We start from the raw sequence: 13006 nt of genomic DNA, 5'->3' as shown, positions 1-13006 counted from the left end.
GCACTTCAAGAAAATGGGACACCAGTAAGGGTAAAATACCTTGCTCTCAAGATCTTATAGCACTTAAAGAGAGAAATCCAGATGGAAGCCAGAGCCTGCTGAATCCAAGGACCGTATTTTTAACCACTGTACCATGATAATTCTATGTATCTTCAACAGCTTACTGAACAATATTATATCTCGAATATTTCCCTCACCTATTGTCTAACACTGTGGCAAAAATGAGGAGTATTACAGTACTGGTTCTTACTTACAGTGCATAAAATCTGAAGGGACCTAAAATTCAAAAAGTTAATGACTAAAGGATTTTGGATATCTAATCCAAATTGTTCATTTTAGACATGTGAAAATTAAGACCCAGAACTGATCAATTTTTCATTAACAGCCTTCACAATTTTATTTAAAATAAGAATTAGATGACATATTTCTAAAAGTCTTCACTTTTCCTCCTTAACTGTAGTTCTGGTTTCTCCAAGACTCCACATTGTATAGCACGTATCAGATCGCTGATTCAAAGTAATCAGAGGAATCACAAGTGATTCATTGCTTATATATAACTATATTGTCACTTTGGATATGTATCACATAACTTTTGCAAATATATAAAATATATATTTATATATATAATTATATATATAAATATATATTATATATAAAATATTTATATATATTTATATATAAATATATAAAATACTTAAATATAAATGGATATTAATATAAATATAAATATATAAAATACTTAAATATAAATGGAATGAAATGAATAAAACATAAATGTAACTATACATATTTCTAAACCTTATATCCATTAACTAAGCTTAGAAATAATCAACAAATTAGTACTCTGTTCCTGTTTTAATACTTCTATGTATTTTTCTTCTCAGTCTGTTATATTTTAGAGGTTGTCAAATTATAAAGTAGATATCATTGTAAAAGCAGCAATTTTGTGATTAAGAAAAAAAATACTTAAAGACTTTTGAGTGTACAAGGAAAAAAATCACATACCTATCTATCTATATTTTTACCTAAACACATCAGTAAACTGCTAAGCTGAATTAGTGATACTGAAAGCACTGTTTATTTGATAACTGATAGATAACCCTTAGAAAGCCTCAGTAAATAAAATTAGAAACTGTTTTTAAAATAAATTAATGCTACTAAGTGTTTGGTGAAATGGGTATCCTGATACACTACTGGTAATAATGCAAACTGTCCATTCTTGGAAAACAATTTAGAAGAGTTAATCCCCTAGACAAAAAGAAACTGTAAGGCCTCTGAATACTTTCTAGGAATTTTTCCTGAAGGAAAATCAGAAATAGGATAAACAGATATACATAGTGGTAAACTGAGGATAAAAACTAAAACAGTCTACAACAGAATAAATTTTAAAGAATATTCTGTAGCTACTAAAGCAGTTTTCTGTATTTCAACACAAAATCATCACAGGAAGAAATCATCAAATACAGCATTAGGTGAAAAAAAGGAAGAATTTATAATTTTATGTTTAGCATGAACTCACATTTGCAAAACTAAATACACCAGACATTACAGATGTTAAAGAGAGGATGAGAGGCTTAACAGTAGCCACGTACTTTTTATAATACTTGTGGTTTACTCAAGTTTTTACTTTTAGTTAGGAAAATGCAAAAGGTTTCCAAAATGTTGTTCCTCTAGGATAAATTTTTATTAACTATATTTATATAAAATCACCACTAACAGTTCTAAAATCTGAGGGCATTAGGGCTGGACTGATTGAATAGCCTGGAAAAGGGATACTGAAAAGAGGCCAGATGGTCAACAGGAGTCATAATACCTACCCACCAAACATAATTTAATGGGAAAAAACTAAGAAACGACAATCTGTAGGACAGAAAATTAGGCCTAAAAATATGAAAACCCTTAAAATGTATTACATTTAATTCACAATGAAATTAAGGAAGCATCGTCACCAATTTCAATAGGACAAGAGAATAAAATATTATTGAACGGTAAACACTATCTAGTGTCTTTACTACTTCAATGCCGCTAACGCTCCTGTATTAAGTAAAAAGTAATCTGGAAATACATTAAAACAGCAAGGAAATAGCATATACCAAAAGTACAATGAGATGTAAGATGAACTAAAACTGAAAAATCCTCAGTCAACAGAGATATGGTTCAAATTTGAAAATGAAAATAGTTCAGATCTTGTAATTTTAAATTACATATTAAATACAGTTTCTAATTGCTCTGAGAGTCTGAAACATCTGGAAGTAAGACTTGCTGATTTCTGCACTATTCATAGAACAAAAGAAAAATGATTTCACAGTAATGCTGAACTATATTTTCTAATATAATAAAACACTGAACCAGTTCTTGCTTGTTATACTTGCCTGTTGTAAGATCCCTCCTGACATTTGGAAGATCATAAAATCGAAAAGTCTGGAGCCATTGGTAATCCTTGATCAGTACCATTTGATTTCCAATGTGCGAAAGGACCAAAGAAATACAGCAGAGCTACAGAATGTACAACTTACTAAATATCTGACACGAAATAACTTTGCTAGGTCAATTGAGGGTTCTGGTACTTACGTTTGAGAGCAAAAAACATTTACAAACTCACTTGATTTGTATATTGACAGCAAATTAACTGGCATTACTATCCTTAATCATACGTGTTTCATTTCACTCTCTTATTTGATGCCTCTCATCAAGGATAGAGGTCTGAGATGTAATATCCCATGATGCAGATCTATAGATCTTACTTATAGTAAAAACATATATATATACTCTTTCTGAAAATTTTTGAAAAGTTCTTGAATTCCTGAATGGGAAACTGCAAAGTTTATTCAATTGTGAGGTATTTATTTCTTCATTTTAGGAATCAGAGCCAGTGAAAACAGGGAAGCAAAGCTTCACAATCCCATGCTCTCAAGAGTAAATTCTGAAGGCAAGTGGAATTTTGTATTTAATGTTTCTGATCTCGAGTAATTAAATCTAAAAATAAAGAAAGCCTAGTACATAAAGACCTGTTCTTAGGTGCAATCTCAACTTCTTTTTTGTATTGATTTGAAGACAATGATGCCATTCATACTTTAATTACCTCAGATATTTGTTTTTCTAAAATATAAACAGCTGACCACACTGCAACCTTTTTTTTTCCCCTAATGGAGAACCAAGATACTAATCATCTGGTACGTGCAGGAATAGAGGTGTAATTTAAAGCAGGGTTTCTCAGCCTGGGCACCACTGTGATTTGGGGCTGGAGAACTGTCTGTTGTGGGGGCTGTCCCATGCAGTGTAGGACATGTAGCCGCATCCCAGGCTTCTAGCCGGTAGATGCCCGGAGCCTCTCAGGCTGCCTCTCCTGCCAGCCGTGACAACCAAAATGTCTCCCAAACACTGCAAATGTGCAAATGTTCTGAGGGAGAATCATCCTTGCTTGAGAACTATAATTTAAATCATCTCATCATTATAAAAAAAAAAAAAAGGAAATCTTACAAGTTCAAGCACTATAACCCATGAGAAATCTAAGTGAAAATGATGATTTGATCTAGGAAAGTCTCCCTCACACATTATAAATGTATGGGACCTCCTTTTTTAAAAGTCTGAAATTACATTGCCCAAAATGGTAACTCCTAGCCACATGGAGCCATAAAGCATTGCAACCTATAACTAGTTTAACCGGTTACTGAACTTTTACTTTTATGTAATTTTTTAATTGAAGTATAAGTAACATACAGTGTTCTGTTAGTTTCAGGTATACAACATGCTTCAACAATTCTATACATTACTCAGAGCTCACCCGATATATGTAGTCACCACCTGTAAATGTTACTACATTATTGACTATATTCCCTATTCATCTCTGTGACTTATTTATTTTATAATTGGAAATTTGTACCTCTTAATACCATTTACCTGCTTCACCTATCCCCCACCCACTTCCCCTCTGGCAACCATCAGTTTGTTCTCTGTATTTAAGAATCTGTTTTTTGGGGGTGCCTGGGTGGCTCAGTCATTTGGGTGTCTGCCTTTGGCTCAGGTTATGATCCTGGATCGAGCCCTGCTGTGGGCTCCCCGCTCAACGGGGAGCCTGCTTCTCCCTTCCTCCCCACTTGTGCTCTCTCTCGCTATCTCTGTCTCTCTCTCTCAAATAAATAAGTAAAAAATCTTAAAAAAAAAAAAAGAAGAATGTTTTTTGGTTTCTTTGTTTGCTGGTTTTATTATATTCCATATATAAGTGAGATCACGTGGTATTTGTCTTTCTCTGGCTTATTTCACCTAGCATAATACCTCTAGGTCCATCCATTTTGTTGCATATGGCAAGATTTCATTCTTATTTATGGCCGAGTAATATTCCAGTGTGTGCGAGTGCACACACATACACGCACCACATCTTTATCTGTTCATTTATCGATGGCACGTGGGTTGCTTCCATATCTTGGCTACTGTAAATAATGCTGCAATAATAAACACAGGAATGCACCTATCTTTTCAAATTAAGAGTTTCTGCTTTCTTTGAAGAAATAATTATTTATTTAATATAAATTTAATTGATCAATCAGCGTCCAAATGGAGAAGTGTTGCAAATGTAAAATATATACCAGATTTCAAAGATTTAGAATGAATAAAAGAATGTAATTTATCACTTTAGTAATTTTATATTGACTACATGTTGAAATGAAAATATTTTGGATATAATTGGTTAAATAACACATATTTTAAAATTAATTTACTTGTTGGTTTTTCCTTTTTTTAATGCGGTGTCAGAACACTTAACTTTACATGTTAGCTCATATTACATTTCATTGGTTCGCATGGTCCAAAATGTTTCATGGTCTGTTCAAATACATACTGATGATGAAAATATATAATACCCCAAAGTTACCATGAATTCAGTAAAATATTTCAGTGATTTTATATTTTACTGATATTACATTTTACTTAAACACAACAGCACCCACAAATGATACTGAGTATCCATGGAGATTTTTGGATTCTCAGAAATACTTTCGGCCTAAAGTTTGAAATCCACTGGTCTGGAACATATATCAATACTGCTGATAATATAAAATTCATAAGCTGAAAGCATTAATTCTAGAATCTGTTTCCAATGATCTTCTATTCAATTTAGACAATTATGTTTATATTTAGGCTGAAATGAACTTATCTTTCCCATCTCCATAGGAATACCACTGTCCTTCTTCCAAACTTCACTAAAATGAATAGCAAATGACAAGCTCTTTTGACATTTCAAAGGCATTCAACTGAAACAACACAAAAATAACCCTTTGGTCAGTAGGTCTTTTATTTGCACTACCAAACTACTAAACTCCTTTAAAATTATATTAACTTTTTTTAAAATCTTAAATTTTATGACAAAATTATTTTATTGTTCTACCTCTTTCAATTCTATCAACTAAGTAAGTAAAATCTTACTTATTACTTACTAAGTAAGTAAAATCTTAATTGCACATTAAAAAGGTCCTTGAAGTTCTGGTTCTGATTCTCCTTAACACTAAGTTAACAGAATAATAAGAACAAAATGCCTGTGTATAAGCACACAGAATAATTAATAAGGATAAATCAAGAAGAGATAATGGGAAATCAGAGGGGGATGCAGAGCTCAGTATGTAATTTTGGTTACCCAAAAAAGGATTTGCAAACCCCAGTTTAAAGTATGTGCTCAGGATAAAAGCCTATGCAGATGCTAACTTAATAATTATAAAAAGCAGTATGACTTCAAAACTATACCAATCTCATGACTGTGCATTTTATTAAACACATTTATGGGTTATATAATCTAAATATTTATTAAGTAGTCAATTCCATATTCCTATTATGGTTTACAGATTCAAAAAACTTAACATTGTTTTTAAATCTTTTTAAGTGTAGAAAGAATGCCACAAAACACTTTGCCTGAGATTATGAACTCTGGCATAACTAAATTATTAGAAAGCTTATACTTGTTGGGAGCTATTAGTTTCTTTTTGGGGTAAACGAAGGGAAAAAAAGAGAATTTTGAAAGATGAGTGATGTGCAGGGCCAGAGTGCTTAGGACAAATTTTCAGAGCTTCAGGGAATGTTTTACAAAGAAGAAAGAAATGACTTGCCTCACAAAACTTGGCCCCACTGTGGAACTGGGGAGAAAAAAAAAAGTTCTAGAAAAAAAGGTACCGCAATTCCAAATACTTTAAATACAGAATGAAGTTTCAAAAACATTTAGCTGGTGTATCTGTTTATATACATTCTATGCCACAGTTACACTGAGCAGTGAGATAAATTACTACATACCTGGGAGGGGCTGTTGGATAAATAATTTTTATGTGTTGGAATGTTAACTCTTGATTTAAAACCTGCTGGATCCATTTTCTCAATCCTTGTCCAGAATCACCTGATGGATCACAAAATATCAATTAAGACAAAACATTTTGACAACACAGTGTATTTAAAAGCATTCTATAACTTTCATATCACACAGAGGCTGGAACAAGGAATATAAAAAAAATCTCCGTATGTAAAAATAACTGCACAGAAGCCAATTTATCAACATGAATTAATTGATCAGGCATTAATAACTAAAAATAATTTAGAAAGTTTTACTCCTAACTTCACCACTGATCACTTTAAAGACCTTGTTCAAGTGTGAGTTTCAAGTTTCCTTGTTTGTTTAAAGGGTAAAACAGGCACAAATAGATGAAGTAAATTATTTTCCTAAAAAAATTCTGTATCTGATTTTAAACACTGTCGTTTCTTATCTTACCTGTAAAAATGGTAAATTTCTGAAGCAAATATAAACTTTTGTAGATGGAACGATCTAAAACAATTTTCTTGGTTAAAATAACAAGATCTTTCAAAAGGGGTATTTAGCAAACTTTATTTTTAACTTGAAGAAATCTAAATTTAATTTTGATAACAGGTTTATGTGATGTAAAATAACGATTATACAACCCAAGCCTGAAAAATAACCAAAATCAAGAATTAATGTATAATTAATAACCATAAAAAACATATAAAAAATAACCAAAAGCAAGAATTAATGTATGGATATTTCCATTAAAAAATGGAAGGAAATTAGGTCCATGTTATATAGTCCTGAAGAAGAAATTTTAAAGGTAACAACTTTTAATTTTTTAGATCAGCTCATTACACATCAACTCAGTCTATCTACTGAATAACTATTATTGTGTCAGGCACTGTGTTCACTGCTAGAGAGGCAGTGATGGCAAGATAAGGAAGAAAAAGTCCCTCCTCTCACTGAGGACACAGTTTACTGTGAGAAACACACACAAGTCAAATAATCATACATGAACATGAAAGACAAATATAACCACTGTGAAGATGAGACACTTGGTGCTGCCACGGTTTACTATATTCAGAACTGACCCAGCTAAGGAGTTCAGGAATAACATCAGAAGATAAGCTCTGCAAAGCAAAGTTCAGTTTGTATTTTAGCCACTGAGTTACTTGTTTATTTAATGCCTAGATCACAAATGACACAAACTGACCCAGTTTTCAAGACCCACAGGATGGTGAAAAGTGAGGCAAACAAGAAAAGAGCATTTTGGGCAGAATATGGCAAATGCTAAGATCCTTTACAGGATGGAGGAGGAGGACATCTAAGAATGAGGTTAAGAGTGGTGAGTACAAGAAGAGGCTGGAGAAACTGTAGGGATGTGGCAAATCCCAACAGCATGGAGTTACTTTTTGGCAGAAAGGTGGCTGTCTTCTAAGGGTCACTCTGGCAACTGTCTGACAACAGAAGGAACAAAAGTAGGTGTGAGGAGATCAGTTAGGAGGCGACTGTCCAGATGACAGATGCTTAAATTAGGGATCTAGCAATGGCATGCGCGGGAATAGGTTCAAGGAAACTTAGGAGAGGAAATAAATAGGTATTGGTAATAGATTAGTTATAAGGGCAATGGTGGAAGGTTTCAAGGTTTCTGGCCAGGATAACTGAGTGAACAATGGAACTAAACACTGAGATAGGAAACACATGAATCAGCAGGTCTACACTCGCTATACTGCCTACAAGGTCCTCTACCTGGGGTTGAGCAAACTATAGCCAGCTGGAAGACAAAAGCCAAAAGCCATAAGCTATGAATGGTTTTTTACATTTTTAAAAGAGTTGCTAAAAAAAATAAAGAAAAAGGAGAAAAAGTAAGGGAGGCAGAAAAGAAAAATGTGAAAGAAACCATATCTGGTTCGCAAAATCTGAAATGGCTGCTACCTGACCCTTTACAGGAAGTTTGCTGACCCCTGCCTCCTACCACCTGTGCCAGGATCCTCTGTATATCCTGGCCTACTCCTCTCCCTCAGTCAGGGAAAGTCAGGGAAAACGCCTGACTTGCTGTTCCTGTGAATGTCAGGGAACCTACCTCAGGGCCTCTGTCCTGCCTTCTCCCTTGTCCGCAACAGTATAACCCAACACCCAGATCACTCAGGTCTAGCTGCTGAAGTACCACCTTCATAGTGAGGCCTACTCTGACGACCTTAGCTAAACTATCACCCCCAATACCTCCTATCCTCCTTGTCTTGCTTTCTCTTTTTTCCACAGAACTCACTACTATCCACTATATAGTATTTCCTCCAATGGAATGTAAGTTCCATAAGAGCCGGGACTTTTTGTTTGTTTCATTCATTAATATATGCCTGGAGCCTAGAACAGTGCCCTGCACAGTGGCCATATAATAGATATTTCCTGAATGAATGGATTAATAAATGAACGATTATGAGGCAGTTGGATAAACATGTACAGAACTCAAAGGAAAATTAAAATAGAGACACAAATTTATGTTACCATATAGAGGAAAATAGAATCCTCAGGCATATGTGCACATTATCCTTCAGAGAAAAATGCAAAATGAAAAGAGACCACAGAACCAAATTCTGAGAAGCCCCAACATTAACAGACAGAATAGAATGAGACTGGAAAATCAATTATAAGGAGTAAACAGGTAGTAAGTACCAAGAAAGTCTTTCAAGAACATCAAATGTTGCGGATGGTTCAAATAAGAAGATGACTGAAAAATGTTCCCCACATTTAGCAACACAGCAGTTACCAGTAAAGTTACTAGTAACTTCACTCAATGCCAACTCAGTTTGCTTTGATTTACTGCATGAGGAAAAAGCAAGATAAGCATAATTTGGGTCTGTGTGAACCTTATAGCGCAGTTTGGGAATTACAAATTAAATTTGGGAATTACAAATAATGGATACCATTAAAAGAAGTGCCATAATGTTCTAAAGGAACATACAACAGAGTGAATTAATCTAAGCTGGGAAGCTGAACGAAGCTAATTAAACTATTACTTGCTTTTATCGTCCTGAAAGAAGGTACCTGTTTGGTATTTTAGGTGTAGGAATGTCTCAAATTAAGTTGGCTATCTATTACTCACATTCCTATACCTTCTTCTATGACTACCATACCATAGCGGTAGCCTAGGAGAGAACTTCAGCCTTTTAGGATTAAAAAAAACAAAAAACAAAACAAAAAACAAAAAATAAAAACTGCCTCTGAATATACTTTTCCAACCTTGAAAAGCAAAACTTAATGCTACAAAGTAACATCCATTCATCCATTCACAAGGCCCACTTTTTAAAAAGCCTGCACTTTATTCTAAGAGCATGTAACAACTATTAAAACTGGTTTGTCTGTATTTAGATTAACCAGAACCCAAACACCTATAATATAACCACATATAATAAGTCTAATGTAAAATCATACTCCTAGTACGGGTTTTAAATTTACTGCAGTGGAGCTCTAACTATGTGGAAATTGCATTTCATTTGCATAATTAGCAGAATTCTTTGGATAAACTCTGTTCCAAAGTACAAAAGGGAAAAATAGATATTTGGGGTTTATAATTTATAAAAATATAAGTAATTTGAAAAGAGTAAGGATGGTACTTTAAGCAAAGTGGCCCACGGGAAAAAATAAAAGTCTAGCAGTATTTCCTAACAATATTACAAAACAATTATTACAAAAGCTACAGTATCTGGGAATTTCTGGATGCTTATAAGTAAACCCCCATGGATCCCCAAATAGTACCAGGAACAGTCTCTTAGTTGTAAGGCTTTGGTGTCCTCCTAGACACTTCACCATTCTAAATATATTTCATTAGCGAAGTCCTTCCTGTTAAACATCTTTGGCCCATTTCTTCCCTATTTCCAAAATGAAACAGCTTAGCTCAGAGTTTTTCCACCTTACCCTTCCGGAGTCAGAGAGATCTGGGTGTGAATCCTAACTCCACTACCACTCACAGCAACAGCCAAGTTACCTTGAACAAGCTGTTCAACTTATCAGGGCTCATTTTAAAAATGAGAATACTTCCCATAACTGCCCATTTCCAGGTCTCCATCTTGTACCTTTCCAATTCCCTCCACTATTCAACAGCAAGTCTCAGCTCAAAGTCCATGCTCTTGGTCAAATTGGTAAAATCTCAGCTCTTCCTCTTCCAAATGCCTTAATATGCCTAACCACAGTTTTTTTCCTTACAGTTCTCTTGGCAGTAAATCATGTACCATCTTGTGATCTCCCATCCACTGCTGACTCAAACTAATTGAATTGTTTTTGTTTTTAACTTTAGGTAGGCGCCCTGAGGACACTGGCTGCATCTCATTTCTTTAAAAAAATATTTCCCAAGAACTTACCCTAGGCCAAGCACTAGGGATGCAGAGACTAAAATAAGGGTCCTTACTCTTGAGGAAGGGAAAGTGAAGTGGGAAAGACAGGCTTAAGTCATTACAGATGAGTGTAAGGAAAGCTATACAGAATTAAGCACACACACCACTAAGGGCGGGCAGTGGAAGGAAGGTATCCGCCCTGGGGACTGAGAGTGGACTCTGTGCTTGTATCTCAGGGGCTTCAGGACGGGAACGGGAAAGAGGAAGAAGAAGGAAGGAGTAGCAAGAAAGAGAGGAAAGGGAGAAAGTACTCCAGCCCTGCCACAGCGCCTCGCAGAAAGGACATAAATATTAAGTTAACTGTCTCAACTGTCCACAGTGGTACGAGAGACTGGAAAAATAAAGTGGCAAATAATCTAAGGCGGTTGAAAATCCCGATCACTAATAGCTGACGCTGGAAAGTACTAAATCATTGGTGTCTAGTAGAAAACTTACCTTACTAACTTGCTTCGTTTAAACTCGAGGGAGAACAGTGAGGGGGAAGGGACGGTAGCAAGGGTTGCAATGGAGAGAGTGTTGCGGATGGACGGATGGCCCAGTGGTGGGACGCAAGGGCCATCAGGGAGCACGATGGGCCCATGATCGAAAAAGGGAATACACGGTGGAGAAGACCCTGTGTCCGCAGCCGCGGGGTTAGCGAGGCGACGGTCGCCCTCCCCGAGTCCACCGAGCCCTATCGAGGCCCAGCGACTCCTCCACTAGGGCAACACTAGGGGACCCCAGGGGAGGACGATTCCCAAGCAGAAAACTAGGATGTAAAACTGTAATCCACCTGAGCCGTGCAGGAAGATCAGAGAGGCGCTGTGCCTCCCAGCCGGCGACACGATGCAACGCTGCAACCGAACTGAAGCCGACACAGACGCCATCGCTGCGGCCCGAGGAGTTTCGTGGGCCCCGCCCCTCCGCTGCCCCGCGGGCCCGCGCACGTAGGCACGCAGGGGGCGCGCCTGGAGAGGCGCATGCGCGGGGGGCTGGTACGGTCAGGCCTTTGGGTCAGGTCTGAGGCATCTCTTGCTTCCCTGAGAGTCTGGTTTTGCAGAGGGTTGTTTTGTGCAGGTGACAGCTTTGGTAAAGCTAGTGGGTACATTTATTTGCTGCAGGATTTTTAACTGCAGCCCTGAAATTCAGGATTGCCTTTTTATTTGGAGAAATATTGGTGTTATTATGTTTACGGTGTAACAAATAAAATCATATTTTACCTTCCACTTTGGGCTTTGAACCGGATGTTTGTAGCTTTTTATATACAAAATAAGACTATATAATATAACTATATTATATAACTATATAATAACTGTAGTTTTAAAAAATAGTTTACACAGCAGATCTAAGGAGGTACCGTTTCACACCCATTAAGTAGATTGTTACTAGAAAAACAAAATAAATGTTGGTGATGATGTGCAGAAATTGGAACCCCTGTGCATTGCTGATGGGAATGAAAAATAGGGCAGCAGCTGTGGAAACAGCTTAGTTGTTCCTCAGAAAGTCAGATGATTACCATATGATCTAGCAATTCTACTTTTAGTTATGTATGAAGAAATGAAAGCAGGAACTCGGACTGATATTTGTATAGCAGTGTTCATTATTCACAAGAGCCAAAAGGTAGAAGCAGCCCAACTAGCCATCAATGGATGGATGGAAAACAAATGTAAATATGTACAATGGAGTATTATTAAGCCTCAAAAAGGAATGAAATTCTGATACATGCTACAACACACATGAACCTTGAAAACAGTATGCCAAGTGGAATAAACCAGACACAGAAGGATAAATATTGTATGATTCCACTTAGATGAGATACCTAGGATAGGCATATTCCTAAAGACAGAGAGTAAAGTAGCAATTGTCAAAAGTAAACGGGAAGTGGAAATGAGATGTTTCGTGGGCATAGGGTTTCTGTTTGGGGTAACAAAAAATTTCTGGAAATAGTGATGATGATTGTACAACATTGCGAACGTACTTAGTGTTACTGAACTCTACACTAGAAACTCATTAAAATGGTACATTTTATGTTATGTAAAATTTATCACAATTTTTAAACTACCAAAAATGAATGGAATTACCTTCTATATAAAGACCTAACCGTAGACATCTTTTAATGGAAAGGACTGTAGACCCAGGAAATGGCTCTTTCCTCATGTAAAATTTATCAGACAACCAAGTAGAACTTTAAGTGCCATTAAACACCAGTCTTCTATTCATTGTAGTTTGCATCATGTTTAAGCAATTCCAACTTATCTTTTCTTTGTTGAAGGTACTCACCCTACTCCCAAGTGACTAAGTTGCTTAACATCATGGCTCAGTTGCCAAGATAAGCTCTATTCTATCACAGTGTTGGACC

General features: G+C 36.0%; 1 protein-coding gene across 1 annotated transcript in view; it reads right to left on the bottom strand.

Annotated features, from left to right (window-relative positions):
• The window catches only part of LYPLAL1 (lysophospholipase like 1), a 35074-nt gene extending 23497 nt beyond the window's left edge, over positions 1–11577 (bottom strand). The window contains exons 1-2 of the mRNA XM_032872939.1: positions 11441–11577; positions 6277–6376 (exon numbers count right to left, since the gene is read on the bottom strand). Coding sequence (XP_032728830.1) covers positions 6277–6376; positions 11441–11534 — 194 coding nt within the window. The 5' untranslated portion in view covers positions 11535–11577. The remainder of the gene's footprint in view (positions 1–6276; positions 6377–11440) is intronic.
• Between the last annotated feature and the right edge of the window lie 1429 nt (positions 11578–13006).

This window comes from Lontra canadensis, unplaced genomic scaffold (assembly GCF_010015895.1).
Source record: "Lontra canadensis isolate GAN:19392208 unplaced genomic scaffold, GSC_riverotter_1.0 scaffold46, whole genome shotgun sequence".
Classification (NCBI taxonomy): Eukaryota; Metazoa; Chordata; class Mammalia; order Carnivora; family Mustelidae; genus Lontra; species Lontra canadensis.
Note: the sequence above shows the minus strand (reverse complement) of the source record. Positions and strands in the feature narration are given on the sequence as shown.